General features: G+C 48.3%; 1 protein-coding gene across 10 annotated transcripts; it reads right to left on the bottom strand.

Moving 5' to 3' along the window:
- Nucleotides 1-410: 410 nt before the first annotated feature.
- Nucleotides 411-20,916, bottom strand: EXOC7 (exocyst complex component 7). Of its 10 annotated transcripts, XM_059485893.1 has the most exons (22): nt 20,780-20,916; nt 19,894-19,959; nt 18,738-18,922; nt 17,956-18,061; nt 17,261-17,483; nt 16,056-16,223; nt 15,098-15,109; nt 10,517-10,609; nt 9,488-9,556; nt 8,226-8,371; nt 7,905-8,057; nt 7,408-7,506; nt 6,768-6,830; nt 6,385-6,451; nt 4,966-5,004; nt 3,908-3,973; nt 2,750-2,870; nt 2,262-2,357; nt 1,881-1,944; nt 1,320-1,361; nt 1,042-1,175; nt 411-666 (listed from the first exon to the last, which is right to left on the bottom strand). In XM_059485893.1, exons 1-22 carry the CDS (start codon nt 20,837-20,839, stop codon nt 564-566), a joined length of 2,175 nt encoding a protein of 724 aa, XP_059341876.1. In that variant the 5' UTR covers nt 20,840-20,916; the 3' UTR covers nt 411-563. The 10 variants fall into 10 exon arrangements, with proteins under 10 accessions (XP_059341876.1, XP_059341878.1, XP_059341881.1 ...); XM_059485895.1 differs by lacking the exon at nt 4,966-5,004; XM_059485898.1 differs by lacking the exon at nt 9,488-9,556.
- Nucleotides 20,917-23,108: the final 2,192 nt, after the last annotated feature.

Raw genomic sequence — 23,108 nt, 5'->3', positions numbered from 1 at the left:
CAAGTCTGGTTTTGGGGTAAAACATCCCTGTACATGACTGAACTGCAGCCCTGCCAGCATCCCCTAACCCCAGATTCATCATTGAGCCCCATGACTGAACTAAATAACAGCTGAGATTAACAATGTGAAAATAATTTGGGATCCTACAGAACTGAGATTCCCAAAACCCATCGGGAAGCAGGTGGCACCATTTGGAGCTCATAGCTTCCTGCACCTAACAAAAGGGCTCTACCCATACAGGGGTTTTTTGGTAGTGTATTTTTCTTTCTTTATGTTTTTAAACACACTCCCCATGTCTGCTGCACATCAAGGCATTAACACAAACCCAGGTGAGGTGGATGTGCAAAGGTAGGAGCCCACAGGGCAGACTTTGCCTTATCCCATGGATCCAGAGCAAAGACAGACAGGAGTTAGTGTTTCCACAGGTTTATAAATCTGATAAATACAAGTATAACACCCTGCCCACCACAATGGGGCAGGGGAGAAGAGAAGGGAGTCCCAAGGGTTTCTGAGAGAGCACTGGCTTGTACTTGGCAGCTGGAGAGTTCACAACAGCTGGAAATTTATGCTGACGTGTCAAACAGCTTCTCAATCATCTCCCCCACCTGGTCAACCTGGTATTTGATGTATTTCTCAGGGTTCTTGGTGAAGGGCACGTTGCCAAATCTACAAAAGAAAACAGGGGACAATCAACTGGAACACAGCAAAGAGACCCACTGGTCCCTCCTCTGTCACAAATCAGCTGCAGCACACCCCACTCGAGTGACAGAGTATCCTGTGCAGAGCAATGACCTGGCTACAACTGGCCTCACAAGTTTTACATGAACAGCCCAGGCTGGCTCAGGGCTTTGTGCTCACTGACCAAGGATCAGGCTGACAGCAGATGTCTGCAAATACTCAAGGTCAGCTTGGGGAAATCTGAGTGTGCAAAGCAGAGAAGCTCAGATAGGACAATAGAAAAGTGGCTTGCTCAGGCTATGCAAGGCCTCAGAGACCTCAGTAGACCCAAAGGGGAGAGGACAGTGCTGCAGGAGGTCTCACCTGCTCAAAAAGGCACCATAGGTCTCTTTCACAATGGTTTTCTGTGCCCGGCGGATTTTGTCCCGCTGCTCCATGTCTGGGATTGCCCAGGCCTTCTGGATCTTACACAGCTCCTCCAGCCCATCATTAAAACCCTGTCCAAAGACAAACTCAGTGAGCATCCCATCTGCACTCAGATGCTCCTTCCCTCCCCTGGGGATCACCAGAGGTCTCCTCCTCAGGCAGATCTGGGTCCCAATCAAGCAGGGATGTCCTGACACCACCCAACACCTCCTTACCTTAAAGCGCTCCTTTATCATCTGCCTCTCCTTGTCCTTGAGCTGCAACAAGGAGGAAAAGGATCTGATTTCACCTCCAGAAATAAATATCCAACACCAATGTTTGCCCACAGCTCCCCATCCAACCTAAGCAATCCCCAGTACTTGGTTTGGATTCCCTCTCCTAGAGCAGTCAGGAGAGAGGTGCAGAGAGCAGCACACGCTACCCAGCTGAAGCAGGGTTAACAAGGATAATTTTTAGCCAGAACAGACATGAAATGGACTTCTTCATGCTTCCAACCCTTTCCAAGGGAAGGTCTCAGGTTCTGAAAATCCAAAATAGAGGCATCTGCTCAGGTGGAGATGTAAGAACAGAGGCAGAGATTAAAAGACTTGATGAATCTAGGGCAGGGCAGATCAGAAGGAAATGCTGCTGTCCACTCGTGCCAGCCACAGTGGTCACTCTGCAGAGTGATACTGGCATGAGATATAAAGGAGGTTTCTGAGACTTTTTTATGACAAAGGACATGGTGTTTCTGAAAACTTCTGTTGTGTCAAGCCCATCCTTGCCTGTCCTCTCACCTTCACTCCTGGTTGAAAGACAGGCAGGTTTCTCTCAGAGATGTAATCTGTCACCTTCAACCAGCTGCATGTGCAATGAGATGGGAGAGAAGCAGAGAGTTACTCACAGCTCTACCAGAGCACCTTTGTCTTCACCTGTGACCCAAAGGCCAACTCAGACAATGCACACCCAAAACTTCCCACAGTGACCCCTTCCAACTCAGACAATGCACACCCCAAAACTTCCCACAGTGACCCCTTCCCAGGATGGATTAATTGCTTGGAAACCAAACATACTCTGCTTTGGTTTTAGCCAAGTTTCTGGTTTAGGTGAGTCTCTCCCACTGCTCCAGCAGCTCCCAGAGTGCCAGAAGCAAGGCAGAGGCAGAGGATGTCACTGACCTGCGCTGGTAGGTCTGGATCTGCTGCTCAATGAGCTCCCTGTAGGACCTCTCAGCTGTTTTCTGTGTCACTGCCACCAGCTGGATGAGCTCAGACCTGGAAGAGCAGGAAACCTGAGGAAGCACCTGAGCCAGCTGCTCTCCAGGCTGCTCTCATTTCAACCCCCATCAACAAGTTCTTTTCAGCCCTTCACAATAAAATGTTCCTTGAAATGTGCAAACTGGGAGACAGAAGCAACTCTGAGTTACTTTCCACAGCCACATCCTCAATCCTCCCAAGATCAAAGGATTCTCTAAAACCTAATGCTTTTATCTTCCACTCTCAGGTAATGTGATGTTTATAATACTGCAAAACCTTCAAAGAGGCAGTTTCAAGGACAGAAGTAAAAGCAGATATGAGGCTGGCAAGTAAATGCTCTCAATGCAGAGCTCCAAAACCATCCAATCAGCCTTGGACTTGAGGGACATTCACTCAGGACACACACTTACTTCTCCAGAGATTTCAGAATGTAGTTGTAGTTGTTATGCAGAAAAATGGCACTCAAAGCTGGGTCTTCATAAACCTTGGATTTGCTAAGCAGGTTAAGCTGCAGGTTGCCCAGAACTTTGCCTTAAAGAGGGAAAAACACAGAACAAGAAGTTTTGCACTGAAACAACTTATTATTGACAAAGCAAACCAAGCTGTGGGCCCACAGCACAGTGAACAGCACATGCCTGACTGCCTGCACAAAGGCTACAATCACATGTACTTAAGAGTCCTTACACAGATTTTCTGCTGCCTTCCATGCCTTGGCAATGGAGGGGCACTTTGGGTTCAGAGGAACCCCCAAAACCTGCTACAATGCAAGCTCAGGTCTCAGAAGCTGAAGGACCTGCTCTCCATTGTAACAGAAAGAGAAATCACTGATGTCACTTTCTTAACCTGCCCTTTGGCAGCTGGGAGCCTTCATGGGGTTGAAGGTGACAATGGTTTAAGGAACAGCTCTGCAGCACAGTGAGCTGCTGCACTGTGCTTTGTTCTGTCCTACTGAACAGCCCAACTCCCAGTCTGACCCTTTTTTCATCCCTCCCATCAGACTCCAGCTCAAATCACATGGAAAGATCCCATGGAGAAGAGACACAGCCTGTGCTCTTCACCCAGGAATGAGCCCAGTGAAGGCATTTCCATGGAGCACGTGCAGGAAGCTGATGCCTTCTAGGGGCTACCTAAAAACAGAGGCTCAACAAAATTAAAAGAGTAAAAAGCAGTTCTATTTATTGAAGGGCCTTCAGGTACATTTTAACCCCCCACTCTCAGGCTACACTGAAAAATGGACATGGTCATGGGTGTTCATACTTTTATAAGCTTGGTCTATTTGCACATTGGGGGTTCATTTTCCAATTACAGCTTTAGGTAATGAAGTCATTTACCCAAAGCTTGCTCCCCCCCAATTCACTTTTGTTTACATCTCTTGGGGCCTGAGACACTGAGGTGTCCTTGATTGCCAGGCCTAGAGAGGAATTGTTCTGTCTGACCAAACTGGGAAAGCAGTAGCTAACACTCTATATGGAATTTAGAGTTACACACTAAAGAATTGCAGGATTACAAATATATGAAAAACACAAAAGCTAAAATCCTAAGGCATCCAAGGTGTGCAGGGTACTCACAGATGTAGGTGCTCAGCAGCCTCCTGCTGAACTCTGAGCTGTAGCTGCTGGCTGAGGAGCTGGTCTCTGAAAGGAAAGCCTTAGGCCAGTTAACATGCCCTGGGGAGAGGGGTGTGTGTGGTGAGCCTGCCCCCATTCCTCATCCCTGCTGCTAAGGAATCAGGAATCAGCTCCCACTGACAGTGAAACAGCTCCTGCTCCAGAGCCCACTGTCAGCGGCTCATCCAGGCTGAGGGGGCAAGCTCTCAGTCCTTGTGTCTGCATCAAATACAGAGCACCCTGGCAGAAATATCTCCTTTCCTTCCAGGTGCTCAGGGAACATCCTTTTGATTTGAAAGACTCATAAAACTCCTCCTCCCCATCCATTCCCCCAGCCTGAAAAGTGTTGGTAAGCACTAGAAACTGGCAATCAGAGAACAATGAGCTGGAGCTGTTAACAGCAAGCACACAACAGTAATTGAAACAAGCAGAAGGGCTCTGGAAAGCTTCAGCCATCCCCATGGTTGCTGACACGGACTGTGCCAGCATGAGAGGTTGCCCCTGCAGGCAGCAGAGACTCCAGGCTGGCACATGCTCCTGTCTGGAGATGCCTTTCTGCCCTCGAGGGCTTGTGGGCATGGGGCCCACAGGACACGTGGGGTGGCCACCTCCCCCTGCCCCCTCCAGGGAGTTTGGCAGCCAGAGCCAGCTCGGGTGGTCTGGGTTCAGCAGCACCCCATGGGAAAGGGCTCGAGCTCCTGTTGCTGGGAGCTGCACAATAAGGAGCTGAGTGCACGTGGGATAAAGCATGGCACCAGCTGGGCCAATCTGCCACCTGTGCCAAAGAGAGCCAGTGCCATCACAGTGTCTTCAGCCTGTTTCAGCTCCTGTGGCATTCCTCATTGTCTGCTGCTGACAAGCCCTCCCTATTCTCTCCTGGGAAGGATTATTTACCCTCCCCTTTCCCCCCTTTTTAATTATGTGTTAATTTATTTACAACTGCTGGAGGATAAAGAATTAACATACATCACCAGAGCCCGAGGCAATGTGAACAGGTAGGTGTGGGTAGCTTTGCTTACCTCTGGGATCTAAAGGAATATTGTATGTGTCCCCAAGAACTACAGAGATTAGGCAGAGCAGAGAAAAAAGGGGAGGGATGAGAGAGAAAAAGAAATGCAAAAGTGCAAAAAGACAGGTTAGAGACCACCATTCCTTTGAGAACAAAGCAGATATTAACACAGAGCAGCCACAGGCAGGGGCACAGGAGAGCAGGCAGGAGTCCCTCCAAGGCCACAAATGGAATGGAGATCACAGAGGAAAGGCAGAGTCCAACCTCCTTCCCCTGCTGGAGACATTGTTTGCATTGTCATTGGTTGTATTTAACACAACACCTCATTCCAAACCAGTCCAAACCCACTTTGAAGGCAAAGCCACCTCAAATCTATGCTGACTTTTCAATCAGCTAAGCGAGATCTCACTGCAAGACATGTCAAGACTTCCAAACAGTGCTGACATCACCATTCAGGGGACATGGGAAACGGTTGGTTGTTGCAAGAAAAAATTTCAGACCAATTCTTTGGCCAAGGAGAGAGAGCCAAAGCCCAGAAAGGCCTGAGCACAGTGAGCCTGCAAGTGGAATAGGCACAAGGCAGTGCTAGAAGAAATGGGGCAAAAGCAGAGACATCCTCGTTTGAGTTGATTTAGAATTAGCAAAAATTTCCAAATAGAAGTTTGCAAGTAACAGTCTGGAGGCAGCTCTGAGCTTCCTCCTACCCCTGCTTCTAATGGGCTCTTTAACCCTCTCCAGTCTGTGCCTCCTCAGGGCCCTGTGCCCCTGAATCTCCAGTCTGCTCTATTCCAACCTCCTTGAAGGCACAAGCTCTGCCAAGAGCTCACTGGAGAGCTTGGAGTTGCTGCTCTGCTCAGAACCAAAATCCCACTCCAGCTGATAAGGAGCACCACCCTGCTACATGAGCAACTCTCAGCTTCTGATCTATGCATTGATTTCCAGTGGGTCTCTTCAGCAGCCTGGAGAGCAGAACTCAAACTTGTCTCTCTGACAGGATGCACTAATGGCTCCAGACTGCCCATGTCTCAAGGCTGAGGAGATTCTTGCTGCTGCTGTTGTACTCTGAGCAGAGGATGGTGCTGCTCACATACAGAGCCCAGCTGGAGCAGCCACCCTCACTCCAGTACAGTCACACAGCACCAGGCCAGGGCCAGACTTGGAGCTAAAAGATCCAGGCATCCCCTCTCAGAGCACACCAGCAGCAAACACCCTCCCCATTGTACCTGCCAGGAACTCTGCATCCCTTGGAGTTCTCCAGACAATCAACTGTGTGGTCAAGGCAGAGCAGAGGACAAGACAAACCACAGGGGGAAGGACAGGAGGAGAACAAGCTCACAGTGCATGATGAGGTTTGGTCACTTCAGGGAAGATGTCCAGGGAATCTGAGGAAGGAAGTGCATGCCCAAGCAAGCCCCATGCATGTGTGTACCTTGTGATGCCAGCATGGCACCCGCTGTCTCCTGGAAATCCAGTAATTGCTGTAGGAAAAGGATGGCCTGGAGGCAAAGGAGGGAATTTAAGAGCAACCAACATTACATCTCCTGTGCTCTGCTATTAAGGATCATGAAGAACCACTTGTCCCCCCACTCTCAGAAGCATTCAAGAACAAATCACTACACTCCTCTGAACTGCTGAGTTTTCCCCACACAGTCCCACCATGGCTGAGCAAGGGTCACCAGCTTATCCTGCCATGAAAATTGTATAATTGTTAATGCCAAGACACCTTAATTTAGGAAGCCTCCCTACTGCTCTTTTAAAAATTCCTTCAGAAGCTGTTTTCCACAAAGCATAGTTCAAACCATCACCACGTACATTGCTGGTGAGTTCATGAACTGTTCCATCTTTTGGCATGTTGTACTCCTTGTCTGGATCATTCTAAAAAGGGAACAGAGAGACGTAAGGTGAGCATGGAAGGGGAGACACCTACAATACAACTGCTGCTACCAGTGAGCTGAAGGCTCCTTCATGCAGCCACTCCCAACACCCTCAGGCCCAGCTCCTGCAGTGCCATCTCCTGGTGCTCAGAAACCAGAGCTGCCAGCAGCTCAGAACCTCAGGGCTCTGTTCAGCATGTGACCATCACACCTTCAGCTCACCTACCACTCACCAAGCCCATCTTACACAGGAACAGCTTAACATGAGTCCTCCAAAATGTTTCAAGGCAGCAATTTTCCTTTCTGTTTAAATAGGATTAATTCTGAGAGAGACTTAGTATCTGCAGAGGCTCATATCAAATTATTTGTAGGATCCCTGCTAAGGATCTTAGGCAAAGGCCTTCTGTGTTTGAAACCAGCACCAAGCATTTGGCATTTGACTGTCCCAAGCATTCCAGCAAGTTCCTGCTTCAGTCAGAAACTACCTGGTATCATGGAAAGCTGAAAGCTAAACTAGGGGTTTTGCTCCAAAAAACCCTCTTCCAAGCCTGATCAGAGACCACTGAGGAGAATCCTACCTTAATGTTGTCTGCAAACTCTTCCAGTGCCTTTGCACCAGTGGTCTCCATGGAAGTGATCAGCCCTGGCAGTTTGTTCTTAGTGCCTGCTGCAGTTCCCTGGAATAATTCCACAACAGATCAGAAAAGGAAAACAAATAATATCTGAACTTTCACCCAGCATCTACCCTACCTCACCTCCCACCCCAGCACCTCATTCTCATCTCCCCATATGCCAGAAGAATATTTACAGCACCATCAACAACACATGAAATCCCACATTTTGCAAGCAGAAACAGAAGATATTGTGGTGGTCCATCAGGGTCAGGACTTGAACTGAAAAGAGCTGCTGCTGAGAGATGCTGAGTTGCTGCTTCACCAGCTCAGAAAGGAGCAAGGTGCATTTGTGTAACTGCAGTCCATACTGGGGGACAGAAGCAGCATGGCTTTGCTCAAAGCCACTGTGACAATCCAGATAACACAAGCCACAGGACCCTCTCCAATCAAATCACATTTACCTGCAAAACCTGGTCAAATTCTGGCTTCATCTGCTTGAGATGCTTCAGGATGGGGAAGATTGTGAGCACAGCTGAGTAGTCATGTCTGATGATGGCTTTCCGGGCAGCTGAGACAATGTTATCACCCTCCATGATCAAATTATCCAATGACTCCTGCAACAAAGCCAGAGACTCATGAGGAAGGAACAGGATTTGTACCCAGGCAGCACAAAGGGCTCAGTGCAGGACACCCATTCCTGATGCATCATCTGGGGTACCAGTGAGCACATGTTCTCCAGCCTCTCTGCAGGCCCTGGCTCCCTCAACAGAGCCTCAACTGACCTGGATGAGAGAATCAAAGGTCTTCTTCTGGTGGTGCTCTGGGACAATTTCTGTCAGGAGCTGGTATTCGCTCTGGGCCAGTTTGACGAAGGCACTGACGCAGTGGATGTACGCGTCGATCTCGATGTCGAAGACGTCGTCCCTCCCTGCAAGGGCAAGATGCCTTTGGTTTACACAAGGAGCACGAGGCTCTTCTGGGAAAGCTGGCTTTGTACCCATTGTGTGTGAGAACAAGAGTCATCTTCTCACCACTCCTGCCCTGGGTTTGTGTGTGGGAATCTCTGAGTAGCCTGCAGGAGGCAGGAAAAGCCACCTGCAGCTCAGGAAACGCACATCAGGGCACCACCTCTTTCCAGCCTCGTGACAGGAGTGAAGTTTGGAGCTCTTCTGGGATGCAGACTAAATTTAATCAAGGGCTTGAACACAGAGTACTAAACTCAGGAAGGTCTGAGGTGAATTATTCAACATCTCTGCTTGTATTTTTAGAATTCCTTATCTCCATCCGTCATGCAGATGAAGAACTGCCATTTGGCATCAACATTTCTGGGAAATAAAGGCTGTCCTGGAAGGCAGCTTCTTCCTGCTTGCAGAAACAAGATATGAAACCAGGCTGATGAACATTTACATCTTATGAAGCAGGAATATCAGCACAGCTAGGTGAGTTATCTGCCACACAATGCTGCATACAAATGCAAATATCTTAGTCCTAGAATATGAATATCTCAAAGATCCATCAAAGATCCTACGTGGTAGGCATGAGAAGTGATACAAAGGCCAGCACCAACTCGTGCCAACCACTGCTGGATGTGTCTGCAGGACAGCAAGGTGACACAGAGACGCCTTCTCTAAGCTATAGGCTGCTGCTTCTCTTCTCCCAGAGACTTTTGCTGGAAAAAGGACCAATTCTTCCCCATGCTGACAGGTCCCTCAGGTTGATATTTCAGAAATTTTGGACAGCAGAGGAGACACAGACTGCCTGCTGTGCGGTGGTGCACTGTAGCATGTGGGCACTGCTCCCTTTGCCACCTACAGGAAAATGTCCCTCAGCATGGTGACCTTTGCTTGGACCAAGTTGGGCTCCTTGTCTGAGGGCTTGGGAGGGGGCAGTGATTAGTAGCAGTGAATTCTACTGAGAAGAGCCAGAGCTTCTTAGCCAGAGGAGGCTCATGCTTCAGGAGCAGCCCTGGCTGCACCATGACAGTGGAACACACAGCACAGGGAAGCAGGGGACAGCTGGCTCCCAGTGCCACCCCAGTACTTACCCACAGGTGGCCCGTGCTTGTCGCCCAGGGCATCGCAAAGGTGCTTAACGCGTAAGTCATGCTCATGACCTAGGAGGTGGCAGCCGGCACAAACAGAAGGCGCAATTTATCCAGGGTGGTCACAGCAAGGATGCTCACTCTGCCTGGAAGCTGCTTCAAGCCTGGCTTATTTGATCTGGTGGACATTTATTTCCCTACAGTCCCAGGAATGCTTCCTGACCAAATCCTTTTGTTGGGCTATATAGCAGTAGCAACCCTTTGAAACCTGATGAGAAGTGTGATTTGTTTCTTGGACCACAAGAGTGCCTTGAACCTCCTGCCATGCATTCTGAATGGGATTGCAGGCATCAGAGTCCAGTTCTTAGCCACAACCATTAAAAATCCAAACTCAAAGGCCCTCTCCTGCTCAGCATGAGGATTTTCCCCCATGTGAGTGATGTTAGTCACCATCTGGGGTTTAACAGCTACAGCACAGGTGCTGAGGAGACCTGCTTAGGATGGAATCATAGCAGGAGGCAGGAATGTCTTAGAGATGCTTTGAAGCATCTTCTCCCTTATCTAGCACCACCTCTAGGAGCAGAGGAGGTCAGAAAACAGAAGTCACCCATTCAGGCAGGTCTGCACAGAAAAGATGTACAGGCACAATGCACTGAGCTACCTGTGGTCCAACACTTCAGCACCAGGTTTGGAAGGGTCACGAGGAAACTGAACATTTCAAAGTCCAGGCAAAAAGAAAAGAGAACAGGAACACCACAAGCAGATGTTAGCAGAGCTTCCATTACCCAGGTGGCTGTGGTGGCTCAATGTTAAGGTAACATTCCTCTCCAGCTCTTCTCATGGTTATGGAGAATTTGAAATTCAGATAGTAAATTCTGAATAAATAAAACAAAAATAATTTGGTTCCAGCATCTCTTTGGTTCCCCAATCCAATGCTGTCCACCAAGCACTGAACTAATGGAAGCCCCACCTGGGAAAGCAAGGCTGATACACAGAGAAAGTCAAGGGTGAAGTAGCTGGAGCTGTGATTACCTTCCATAGGAATGAGGTTAGAGGCCCCCTTTTTCCCATCTAGACCATGCTGAGAGTACTGTTTCAGAAGGTTCTGAGCCTTACGGATCGTGCCTGTCACCAGAAGCAGAGAGAAGAGACAAGAAGACCTAGAAAATGAGTGAAAGAAAACAAACCCAGAACACCAGCCCTCCACCAGCAAGTCACCTGGGCCCAGCAAGAGGATGCTGGGCAGCAATGAGGATGCTCAGCACAGGAATGTGAACCCCAGACTCATGTCCAAGTGTGCAGATACAGTGGCATTTCCAGAATGCTTCCCTGCTTTGAGGCTGGGGGCATAAATTCCAGCCAGGGATACAGAATCAGTTTGGAGACACAGCACAGTATGGCTGGGTGATAAACACAACCAGAGAAGGGAAGGCATGAAGCTCCCTTCTGTGTAAAGGGTTTATTGAAGTTGGTGCTCTGCAGACAGAAGGTTTCCTGCTTTTCCTCAGCTGTGGAAGCAGGGCTCTGCATATGGACAATTCCTGTCTGGCAACATGATGCCTGCTCCTCAGAGCCACAACTGCAGTCACTTAGTACAAGGTGCCTTTTTGAAGGGTATTTTCTGAGCATAATCAATAAAGAGCCATCAGGAGCCCCAGAGCCAAGACAAGGAATGGTACAGGAAGCAGGAAAAGGGTGACAACCTCTGGGCTTTTTTTTGCAGCAGCAATTCCCATCACAGGAATCCCAGAATAATGGATGCTGCCCACCCATGTGTAACTTGCACTAGGCCACCCTAATCCCCAAGACAATTCTCCTCTAAAGAACTGCAAATCAATTAAAACCATGGAAAAAAAAATAACACTGGGTTAAAAGATTTATACTTGAAACAAACAAAAACCAGACAGAACTGAACAAAAGGCAGTGCTGGATATACAGCTGGAAAGCACAAAACAAAGCATTAATGAGACAACTGAAGCCCAGGCAGTGTTTCCACATTAAAAGGTTAGTTGTCATGCAACAAGCTACAATTATCACAAGCACACTGACACCCTCCCAGAGCAGACCTTTGCTGTTGCCTGCACAACAGGGAACTGGAAGTTTTGGGAAGGTGGAAGGGGTTTCTATAGGAGACCCAAATGAAACAGAACTGAGCTGAGTAAATGAAGAAGCCAAAAAACATAAAAATGCTGCTGCCAAAATTAAGAATTGTTCTTCTGCTATAAAGTAATAAATACTTCAAACGTGCAGAAGATCTCTACTTCCACCACTAACTGTCAGCCCCAGTGCAGCCTGGAACTGAGTGCTGGCTCCCCAAATGCTGAAGGGAGCCCAGGTACACACTGCTGCACACCCCTGGAACAACATTCCAGGGTGCAGGACAGCTCCATCCCATATAGGGATTTATGGCAAGGGAAAGGAGACTTCAGGTCCCCCAGACAGTGGGGGAGAACAGGAGAGAGAAGCTCCCCTTGAATTACCAAACTCCCTTAACCTGGTGCACTTACTAAATGACAGAACATGGTTCCCAAAATGTAATATTTCACTGGTAATATTGTCTTTCTACCACCTCAGAGTGTTCTCAATCATTTTGTAAAAAAAGAAAAAATCATATCCATGAAACACTTTCTTCTAGCAGGAAACTTCTCCCCTCCTGACCCACACCTGGGAAATGGAAAAATGGGAAGTCTCACACCCTTGCTGGCTGATGCATTTGGCTCCCAAGTTTCTGCCACATGATCAAATGAGGGCTATGCCTCTTCTTCCAAGCTTCCTGATGCTTTTCACACCCTGCATCTCCACTTTATTCTTAGCTACTTCCACAAACCTCAAGAGCTTGGGCACACCAGCAAGCTCCTCTGAGCAAGGAGGGCCCTTCCTTACTGCTGCTCCCACGGCCCAGCAGCTGCAGAGAGCTCAATTCAGGCACTGTTCTTCCACCTTTCCCATTTTTAAGCATTTAGGGGGAGGGGGAAAATACAAAGGAATAAAAATAGAGGGTGAATTGGTGTGAAAACCAAGCAAACAGTACAACTGCTGCTGCTGTGAGCAGGCTCTCACTCCACAGGTATGCAGTGGATGCTTTCACAGCCCACCCTTGATGGTTTATTCTCTTTTTCATTTTTTCCCTCTTTTTCTCAATTTCAGGAGCTGATTATGCTGCATTTTATTTACATAAGCACAATTACCTGTGTTTACTGACACACACTGAGTGTTCAGTGTCCAGGGGCATCACTTCAGTGCTGCTGGATCCCTCTGACTTGGCATCATAATTAGGCTTTAATGGATTCTGGTGGAAGCCAAATGTTTTTGTTCCAGGATTGTTTTTCCCTATTAAGCAGCTCCTTAACCAAATGGAACTGTGTTTCAGCTACTAATGAAAACATCACATTCAAGCCAGGCAGTGATCAGGCTGGGAAACAGGAATGGGCTCTTTACTCTGCCACTCAACCTGCCTGTAGGTGCCACCTCACTGGAGCACTAAGGAAACTGGAAAAGAGCTCCCCTGTAGTCTGAAAAGAGCCTCCAAAGGTTAAAAAACACCTGAAACCTTTGCTTCTGAAGCCCAGTTGCTCCATGGAGTGGGGTCTGAGCATCCATGAGACATTTTTACAAATGTAACTCATTCTCTTGTTTCTCTCTTCCATTAGGCAGCAGGGCAACACATCCTCTTTTCTTCACTGCAGGAATCTGCATGAAAGCAGACAATGCCCTCTGGCTTTTGCAGGCAGCCAGGCCAGGTGGCCCCATCCCTCCCCAAAAGTGCAGAGCTGCTGAGCTGCCTGCTGCTCTCGAGCCAAAAGAGAGCACAGGGCCTACAGGCATCACAAAGAAACTTTATTTTATGTACATATGTTTGCAGCAGGATGATTTGGGAACCTGAACACACCTGCTCTCTGAGAAGGAGTGCTGTCATTCCAAACACCAAACTAAAACCAGAAAAAGCCCACAAATCATCAGTTCAACTTGACCTGCCAAGTGTCATTTAAAAGGAGACAACTCTGCTTTAGAAGCATTTCCAGCAGTCAGATTTTTACCTCCATGATGCAGTAACAGGAGACAGCACAGGGTACATCAACAGACAAAACAGGAACAGAGAGATGAAGACCCTCTGAAACAACACATGGATATGGAGCATGTTCTCTAGAATTCAGCACAGTCTCTGGGGCCATCTCTGCCTTGTTAACCCTGCTCCTCACCTTCCCTTTAGCTTCTCTTGTGCTTTGTTTTGTGGTAAAAAAAAGCTATAGCACATCAGATTTAGTTTGTTATTTACCCCTCGCAACAGGTTAAAGTGTGCATTGGGGTGTGCACTGGGATATTCTTCCTCAAGAACCAAGGAAATCAAGTCTCTTGTTGGAACTGTCAGAAAATCCCCTTCTCTGAAACCCAGAATGGCAGAACTTGGCTTTACTTACTGAAATAAAGTAACAGAACAGAAAAAAACCTTTGTCCAAATTGAACAAAGGCTAAACCCAGGGGACTCAAACACCCCCAGAGAATGTTGCTCTGCAGAGAGCCACTGTGCCAGGGTGAAGGTGGTGTGAGACCTCCACCTCAAGAGCTGTACTTGAAAGCTAATGGAACTGCAGAAAAAACAGTGAATCTGTGCCAAAAGACTCTTCTTCTCCATTTTTAATTTCACTGAAGTACAATTCAGCAGTAATAAGTGATGGCTGCTGTATGAGGTTCAATATCCACTGTCCTTCAAGAGCTGCAGTCTGGTTCTCTGTCTGCTTCATGAAGACTGGAGACAAATGAGCCACTATTTTTTCCTGACATTACAATAACCCAATGGATCACTTGAGACACTTTCCTTCATGCACCATCAGCTCCCTAGTGCATTCAGACCATGCTCTACCTGCTCCATCTCACAAAATCCAACTGAGCTGGGCATAAAGACATGAAAATCTTCTGGCACATCTACAGCTGAGGCTTTCCTCATGACAAGTAATTCTGGATGCCCAAATGCATCCACTTTGGAGGAGTCCTGTTTGTAGGAACTTGTGCTCTCCAACGTGTGGGCTCCTCTCTATGGAGCATCCAAGATCTGAAACTCTTTAAAAAATCCCTAGGATTTTTCAATAATCTGCCCATAAAAACAAAGCATCTCCCCCATCCCTGACTCTTTATCTAAGAGCACAGGGGAGATACAATCACTTGTCAGGCTGCTCAGAAATGTTTGCTGACCATGCTGAATTCACAACAATAAAAACATAGGAACCTTTTCAGAATCAGGTGATAACTGAGAAGTGTTGACCAAATCTGAAGCATCTGCAACCTGAGCTTCCTATGGCTCAACTACAGAATCTCACTGGCACCTTTCAGTGCCTCTGAGCCTTACCAAGTGATTCTCTGCTGCCAGGGAAAATTCACTGAAATTCACAGACCAATTCCATCAGCTTTCAGGGACAGCTCCAGGGCACTGCAGCAATGGCACAGATTGATTTTGAAAGACCACAGGGGTGATGTCTGGATGCCACAGCCTTCCCCCTCCAAATATCCCAGGCACACCCTCTGCTGTAGCAAGAAGAGGCCCAGCAAAGCCTCTCCAGACACAGAAGTGAAGAGAGTGAGCACCAGGGCCAGCACACACACACATAGACACATTACCTGGGATGAGGACTGCATTCACATCAGGATTATAAAAATAAACACAACACAATTAAAATGGGTATTTCTTCTTCCTCCCTTTTCCCATCCCATCCATTCCCAGTCCCTACCCACATTGCCTACTATTTTAAGAGTATTTGGACAACACAGGACAAAAAAGGGAAGGGGAGTATTGGCCAGGTAAACCTACAGAAATATGAACTTTTCTGATGTGATCACAGTTACAGAGACAACAGAGTGCTGGGACACAGAGGATCAATATCCCTGTGCTGGCTTTTGCTGTTCCTCCTGGCTGTGCTCCCACCAGATGGCACATTCCAGAGATGGGAACTCCAGAATGACCGACTCACCAGCTGCACCAAATGCAGCAAAACTGCATTGTGAGGAGAGAAGGAATAACCCATCAGCCACATTCATAGCTCTTCCAGAGACAGGCTGAGGGCAGAGTTTTAAGAGCCTTTCTAAAGGCTTCAGACAATGCTGTATCTCATTTCTGTAGGCACCTACCTAATCCCCATCTCAGCTCCTGGGGGCTTCTTGCTTTCAGGCACAATAATAATTTATTCACAGCTAATGACTGAAGTGAGGTGTTTTATCAGATATGAGCTTTCTATTTGCTGTGGCACAGGCTATATTCCACATGCCAAGGCTCAGGATTTTACCTGGTGTTCTTCTAGATCAAATCCTTTCACAGCCCACTCAGGTCTCTTTTCACTCATCTCCTTTGTTAAGGAGATATACACAGGGCCTCTCTTTACAGCACCCAGAGAACAGACCTGATGGCTTGACAGACAGAGTCTGTAATCCCAATGCTGAATCCAGAGCAGAGAAGTGCTTACCTCCAAAAATCTCACCTAAATGTCCTAAAACCACATTTTAGACACAGAGATACATCAGCAATGAGAAGGCCTGAGGATGTGTTAACACCCAGTGCAGTGACCCCTCTTGGGGGACTCACCTGGTCTCTTGATGGGCTTTTTGGTGGGGGTGTCCTTCCTTTTGTTCTGAATGGCAGGGGAATAGGGCACCCCTGAGGAGGAGCTGTTCTTACGGAAATGGTCCTTCAGCCCCTTGATGGAGCGGTCCAGCTGCACGGAGCGGATCTGGAAGTAAACTGTCATGAAATCTGAGGAGACAAGGTGAAAATGAGATTATAAGCACACAGGGAACATTATATGGTAAAGCAGACACTTTATACCACTGTAGGGACTTAAAAGCATTGGTGTGGGACCCCAAGTTAGCATCCTTCCCTCCCAGAGCATCTCCTATTTTCTTCAAAAACTTCTTCTCCCTTCCCCTGCAATCCTCATTCCAGCCCTCCCACCACACACAACATTAATTCCACCACTACCAAGTGGTGGAACTGACAGGAGATATTTGTGCAAGACATTGTCAATTCAAGTGCTCTGTTTCCAGCATGAGAGACTTCACACACTTTTCAGGATTCAGGGCACTAGGGAATTTAATGAGGTGATTGTCATTTGAAAGCAGAACGCAAACTGACTAATAAAATATGCTCTGTATGCATGAGTTGCCTTTGATCATGGAAAAATCCCTAAGAAGCTTTTAAGGATGTTCATCATACTTGGTAGGCACAGTAATCCCCCCCTCAGGAGTGAATCAGTGAGGTGGGGGTGATTCTTGGAGCTGCATGAATGTGAAAGTTCACATTTCCTGTACAAGTCTACAAAGTCACTCAATCCTGAAGGAAAAGTTAATAAAAGGACTATAAAGCTCTAGGCAGTTCTTGATGCTGCAGAACAGGAAAGGAGACGTGTACAGACTGAAGAAAGTCTGTGCTGCTTTCCCCCTTGCCCTTGGTCACATTCTGTACAGAGAGTTCTGGTCATAAATATTTCCCAGATGGGAATAAGTGCCCAGTGTCTTGCACATTTATAAAACCTGAGCACTGGAGAGCTGCAGCTTCATCTCAAGGCATTACAGGTGCAAGTGCTGTGGATTTTTGCTACAGGACAACTTTGCATTAACATGTTTACACAGCTCATTCTGTTCAACCCACAACCCATCACTTCAGTCTCACTACAAAAAAAAAAAGCAGGATCTCCAGGTGCTGGAAAGACTGAAATACTCAGCTGAAAGGCCACTAAGGTGCCACTCATCCTGCCAGTGCTGCCCACAGGGACAGAGGGGCAGCAGACCCACCTTGGTTCCTGCCGTTCTCCACCAGCCAGCCCGAGATGCGGATGATGTCGTGCAGGACGCTCTCCGGGAGGTGCTCCAGGGACATCTCCTCCTGGGTGTCCATCTCCTCATCCCCACTGATCAGGTCCAGGATCAGGATGGGTGGCACTGGCTTGGTGTGTCGTGTCATCAAGCTGCGGAACTCCGACTCCAGGGATTCCTTGCCCCGCTCAAAGAGGGATTTCTGCACAAAACAGCAGGGCAGAAATAGAACAGGAATTCTGTAATCAGTCACTCAAGAATATTTTTGCATAAGAACATCCTTCCTAACCACTGCCAAGTACTACAGGCTTCAAACTCCAACCACACCTGCATCTGAGAGACTTTTAAAGTGAATTAAATTTAAGAAATGCTTGGGAGTTGTTCGAGTGGGATTTAAGGAGATCACCCATTCTGCTCAAGCAGCTGAAGGAAGAGTTTCAATCTACTCCTCCTCCACAGGTGCAAGAGCTGCTTTCAGAGTCCTCCTGGCACAACAGAGAGAGAGCAAAATGCCAGGAGCAGAAATTGTGCCCAGAAGCCAAAGCAATCATTCCTTCAGCTGTGGCCAAACACCACCTTCCCCAGGCAGCAAAGCCACAGCCCCTCCCAGCAGGGGACAGGCAGCAGGGCTGTGGCTGTCCCCTCTCATCACCCACAGCTTCCAGGTCACCCACCACACGGTTCAGCTCTGGGCTGTCAGGGTTGTTGTCCTGGAAGTACTCCACTGCCTTCTGGATTTTGTCCATGCAATTCAAGTATTCCTCCAACCTCCCCGTGGGGCTAAAAATAAAAGCAGAAATAAAAAGTTGTTTTTGCCCCAAGAAGCAAACAAACAAAATAACAAGAAAGCACCAAACCAGACTCAGGATAAAAATAACAAGGGAAATCTCAATTCCCTTTTCTTCAGCTAGGAGGAGATCATGGAATTCCCTTCTGCCTGCACTCAGTGCCACAGCAGGATACCCAACCCACACAGCAAGTGCAGAAGTACTGATGATGGAGCAGCACACAACTCTCAGCCTTGCTTTGCTCTCCCAGACAGGCACTGATGGGAAGGCAGAGGGAACTGCACATCCCATCTCAGACTAGAGCCATCCAACACCCTCCCAGAGCAGGAGGCTCCAGAACAGCTCTGGTACATCCTGGATGCAGTGACAACCTCAATGAGCAGGGAAAACCTTTGGGAAAAGGGCAGAGGAAAACAGAGAAGCCACCAGTGCTCATGGAGATTGCAAAGAGAGCACCTCTGCAAGATCTGGAAGAGATCCCAATGCAGAGTCTGAGCTGTCTTTGCCTGTGGAAATGGCTGAATGTCAAGTCAGGGTGGACTGGGGATGAGGGAAGATTGTGGGAAGGGTACCAAGCATCCCAAGGGTGTGTGGAGTCAGCTCCCCCACCTCTATCTCAAAAATCCAACAGGATGAAGCTCCCAGCAGGATTTATATCCTCAACTCACCCTTCCTTGATGATCTTCTCTGTGTCCTTGGCCACGTGGTAGTAACTGATGACATGATCCAAGCAGGACAGGGTCTTCTCCACATTCTCCTGCAGGCGCTGCAGGTTCTCTGTCTGCTTGTGGACAGGGATGATGGAGTTCTCCAGCTTCATCAAACGGCTCTCAAAGGAGGAGAGGATTGAAACCTACACACCAGAGAGAGACCAACAGCTGAGGACTTCCTTCCTATGGAGAGGGCAGGACTTAGAGCAGTGAAGTCAGGGATCTTCAGGGCCTAGCTTTTGGTTTTGGGCTCTGCTACTAATTTGCCATGGCTCCTCAGCAGCTGTTTCCATCCCTCTGTGTCCTGGTTTTTATTAGCAATCACAAAACAGATCACCTGTCATAGAGGGATGGGCCAATCCCACATGAAATGCTTACAAAGAGTGAAGATAATGTTCCAAGACAGTAAAAAAGACAAGCAAAATTCTGTTCACCAACAGAAAATAAATCCACAGGAACTGCCTGGAGGTGCCCCATGTTAAAAGAGCAGCAAAAGCACAACCAGCAGCCCCTTTGCTCCTCACTGAGACCCAAATAGGAGCTGCACAAGGACCAGTCTAGTGAGAATCTTCTTTTCTACCAGACATTTGGTTTTTAAAGAGGTTTTGGTTTTAAAGAGGATCATGATAGTGCTTCTGATAGTCTTGTTTTCCACACGTCTCTGGTGGTGCCTCTATGACTTTTTTAAAGCACTGAGACCAAGACTGGACAGAGTACATAAGCTGAGGGCTTATGAGCCATTACAACACAGTAATTACTTTTTTACCTTTACACAGGACAATCACAAAATAAAACTCCAAACAAAACCTGAATTATGAAGCAACAACACAATGCTGTTGCACAAACTAGTTCTGAGATCTCTTAATACCTTTTCCCCAAGAGAGAGGACTGACTGTAGCAGAGATGAGGCCAACAGCTCAGCTGAGCCCTCAGCAGAGCAGGAGAGAAGCTCAGTATTGAAGCATTTCTCAGGTATCCCCTTTGCCCAGTCACTGAAACCAAAGTGGTTCATGGCTCCACATCCCTCAGATGGGCACAACAACAGCCTTGAAAACCAATAAACCCAAAAACCTAAGAAAAAGTAAAGCCAGGCCCAACATTAGGACATCCCTACCATGTTCTTGGTGAGCTGGTCACTCTTCTCAAGGCTCTCTTTGATAAAGGACAGAGTTTCTTCCTCCTGTGAGTAAAATGAAAAAAAAAAACAACTCTTAAATTCTGAACACTAAGGTGTAAGTCACGAAACAGTACACACAGGTTTTGACCAATCTTGTAAACTCTGCTGCAAGCCATGTTGGGTCTGATGCTGATTCTGTGGCCACGTTTTAATATTGCCACCTCTTAACAGAAATCCGGGCAAGTAACCCAAGGTGGGGACACATCCTGTAATGAGTCAGGGGGTTTATGAATCCATTGTTTCCCTTCAATGCCATGAGCATCAGCACTAAATAAAATTAACAGTTTTCCCACTGAAGCACAAGGACTCAGAGCACACATTTCGCTGCCACAGCACAACACAGGCGTTACACTGGCACCTCCCAAATCCACCGGGAACTCAAGTGTCCGATGCAAAGCAGCCACCGAGGGCTGGTATTATGGCATTCAAGGCCACAGATGGGGGAACAGCAGCCTGCATGGGCTGGATTGAGTCCCCAAAGGCCGCAGGCAGAGGGGGAACTGCTGCCGGTCAGCGCTGCCCTCACAGGCTGCACCTGCCGGGAGAGCCCCCGGACCCTCCCAAGAGCCGAGAGGGGAAACCCAGGCCCAAAGCGGGGAACAAAGATGCCCCGACCCTGCAAACCAGGCCTTGAAGGGGGATCTGGGGGTGTTCCCAAGCCAGGAGGGGGATGCCGAGAGCCTTGAGGGGTCCCGGGACGCCCCCGGCCCGGTGAGGAGCTCCAGACCCAGCCCCGTCTGCCCGGCAACGCTGGGGGGCTGCGGGCCCGGGCCCAGCCCCAGGCCCCGGCAGCGCCCGCACAGCGTCCCAGGCCCAAGCGCACCTGCTTGAGCTTATCCTCGATCTCCCTCCTGCGGGCCGACACCTCCTCGCCCGGGATCATCGCGCCGAGCCGCTCCGCCGCTCGCTCCCACCGCGCCCGGCCCGTCACTGCCGCGCCGCCATGATGGGCGCGGCGGGGCGCACCGAGCATGCGCAGAGAGCGCGGCCGCCATCTTGAGAGTGGCACCGTTCAAGAAGGGCCCGAGGGTGGCAGGGGTTACAGCGCATGCGCACTACGCTGCCAGCAGCCATGTTGGGAGTGGCGGGAGGGCTGCGCCGCCATCTTGGGAGTGGCGCGATGGGTGACAGAACCACAGGATCAATTATTTTGGATTCCGAAATTATCGAGTCCAGCCCATGCCCCAACACCCCCTTGGCAAGCAGGCCATGGCACCGAGTGCCACGTCCTGTCTTAAACATCTCCAGGGGCGGTGACTCCACCACCTCCCTGGACAGCCCGTTCCATTGACTAATCACAATTTTTGTGAAGATATTCCTCTTCAACCTAAAGCTCCTCTGGCACAGCTTGAAACTATATCCTCTCGTCCTGAGCGTGGCACTGTTGCGTAAAATTTTCTTTAGAGAGGATGTTCTTTGATGTTTCATCTTTGTGTACTTTCAAGGCTAATTAACAATAAAGGAGATTTAATCCGTGAAAGACGTAGCAGCCAACAAGTTCTGAGTGATGTGCAGCTGTTAGAAAAACAACTTGCCTATTGGTAGAATTGCCTTGTTAAGGTTTAGGGTTTGACATTCTTAAATTATCTCAGGGGGAGGTTAACAAAGCTTGGGAAGAAGGATGTACCACTGATAGTGGGCACATAAAATGCAGAATTTACAGGCCATGAGGACATTTGGCAGAACCCTCCTATAAAGGAAGGAACTTATAAAATCAACTCAGCAACTGGGCTGAATCAGCTCTGAGTAACTGGAATTCCAGCAGGGGCAGATCTAAAAAGCCCACCAACCCAAAAGAAGAGAAAGACTGGGCACGTGGGCTAATTAGCATGGCTAGTGAGAGAATAATTTCCCAATACAAGATAGAATAATAATTAATAAGAAAACTATGTGACTTGTAGCAAATCAACACAAATTCCTTCGTTTCCTAAAATGTATAAATAGCAAAAGGTTTGGATAGTTGTCATGGCTTGATTTGTGGAATCCCAGCGAGCATCCAGGCTTGTGCAGCTCTGGAATAAATAATTATTGTCTCTCTTGAGTGTGTCATAATTGGCTTACTGCACTGGGGGTAACAAATCTGAATTTGTGCACAACAGATGTGGAGGGAGAGTCCAGGAGTTTGAGACCAGGGAAGTGAAATTATGAAAAGTGAGCGTGAATTATGTCAGCCCACCCCTGTCCTGCATCCTTTCTAGGGAGAAAGGTGATCCCACGGGGGAGCTGCTCCCTCCCACAGCACAGGGGGATGGCCAGGGGTGTCACACACCCTGTGTCTCCTAAATCACCCCAAGCCCAGAGCAGGTTCTGCAGCCCCTGAAGGTTCTCCAGCCCCAGCTCCTGCTTCTCCAAGGCTCCTGCCATGCCCAGGGACTGAGGTGTGCCCATCCATCTTCCCCTTGTCAAACCTCCCCGGGCTCCAGAGAAAAGCTCTTTTTTTATTCAACAATGGATTTCACAACCCACCCTGTCCTGCTGCCCCTGGATGTGCCCAAGCTCTGGCTCTGATTTTTCCCTGTGTTTTGTGGGGATACCTGATAAAGGGGATTTGAGGGTATAAGAGAGAAAATCCCTGTCCAGGCTCAGCACCCAGCACCTTCTGTGCTTTCCCACACTGGGCTGGTGTGATTGGCAAAGATCTTTCCCCCAGAACAGCAGATCCACATTTTTCTTTACAGCATTCCATGCTCTTTCTGCCAGCACTCACCCCTTCATTCAAAGGGCAGCCAAAGCCAGAAGGAACCTCCCTTGGGGAGCAGTTGTGTGTGTTTTGCCCAGTAATGCTGTTATTTCCTGAAAAACCACCAAAAAGGCTCCCTCACCCTTTGTGGAGCAACAGAGACCCTCAGAGCAAAGTGGGATAGATGCACCCACCTCACATGCCAGCTGTGTGGGGTGATAAGGAGAGAATAAATGTACAGAAATAAATGCACAGCATTGTGTAAAAACCGCTGGACCCTGTGCAGCACCACATGCAAGAGGAAGCAGCAGAAAAAGAAAAAAAAACAAAACCCAAAAGAATGGCTGGTCAAACGGAAAGAGTCACAGGGGTTATTTTGGGTAAAAGGAAAAAGAAAGGGTAGAAATGCAGCAGTTTGAGCTGATGCCTCAGGTTTTAGGTTTTATATTTTCCAGATTCTATTCTGCTTTAG

This window comes from Ammospiza nelsoni, chromosome 19 (assembly GCF_027579445.1).
Source record: "Ammospiza nelsoni isolate bAmmNel1 chromosome 19, bAmmNel1.pri, whole genome shotgun sequence".
Classification (NCBI taxonomy): domain Eukaryota; kingdom Metazoa; phylum Chordata; class Aves; order Passeriformes; family Passerellidae; genus Ammospiza; species Ammospiza nelsoni.
This window is presented reverse-complemented; position numbering and strand designations above follow the sequence as displayed.

Bases quoted from the DNA above. Each gene is read 5' to 3' on its own strand.
- EXOC7 (XM_059485893.1), bottom strand. From the start codon at position 20,839: ATGATCCCGGGCGAGGAGGTGTCGGCCCGCAGGAGGGAGATCGAGGAT. The intron at 7,507-7,904 runs GTAAATGTGATT...GAATTATTCCAG, and splicing joins AATTTGACCAGGTTTTGCAG to GGAACTGCAGCAGGCACTAA. The intron at 6,452-6,767 runs GTACGTGGTGAT...CTTTGCCTCCAG, and splicing joins TTCATGAACTCACCAGCAAT to GCCATCCTTTTCCTACAGCA.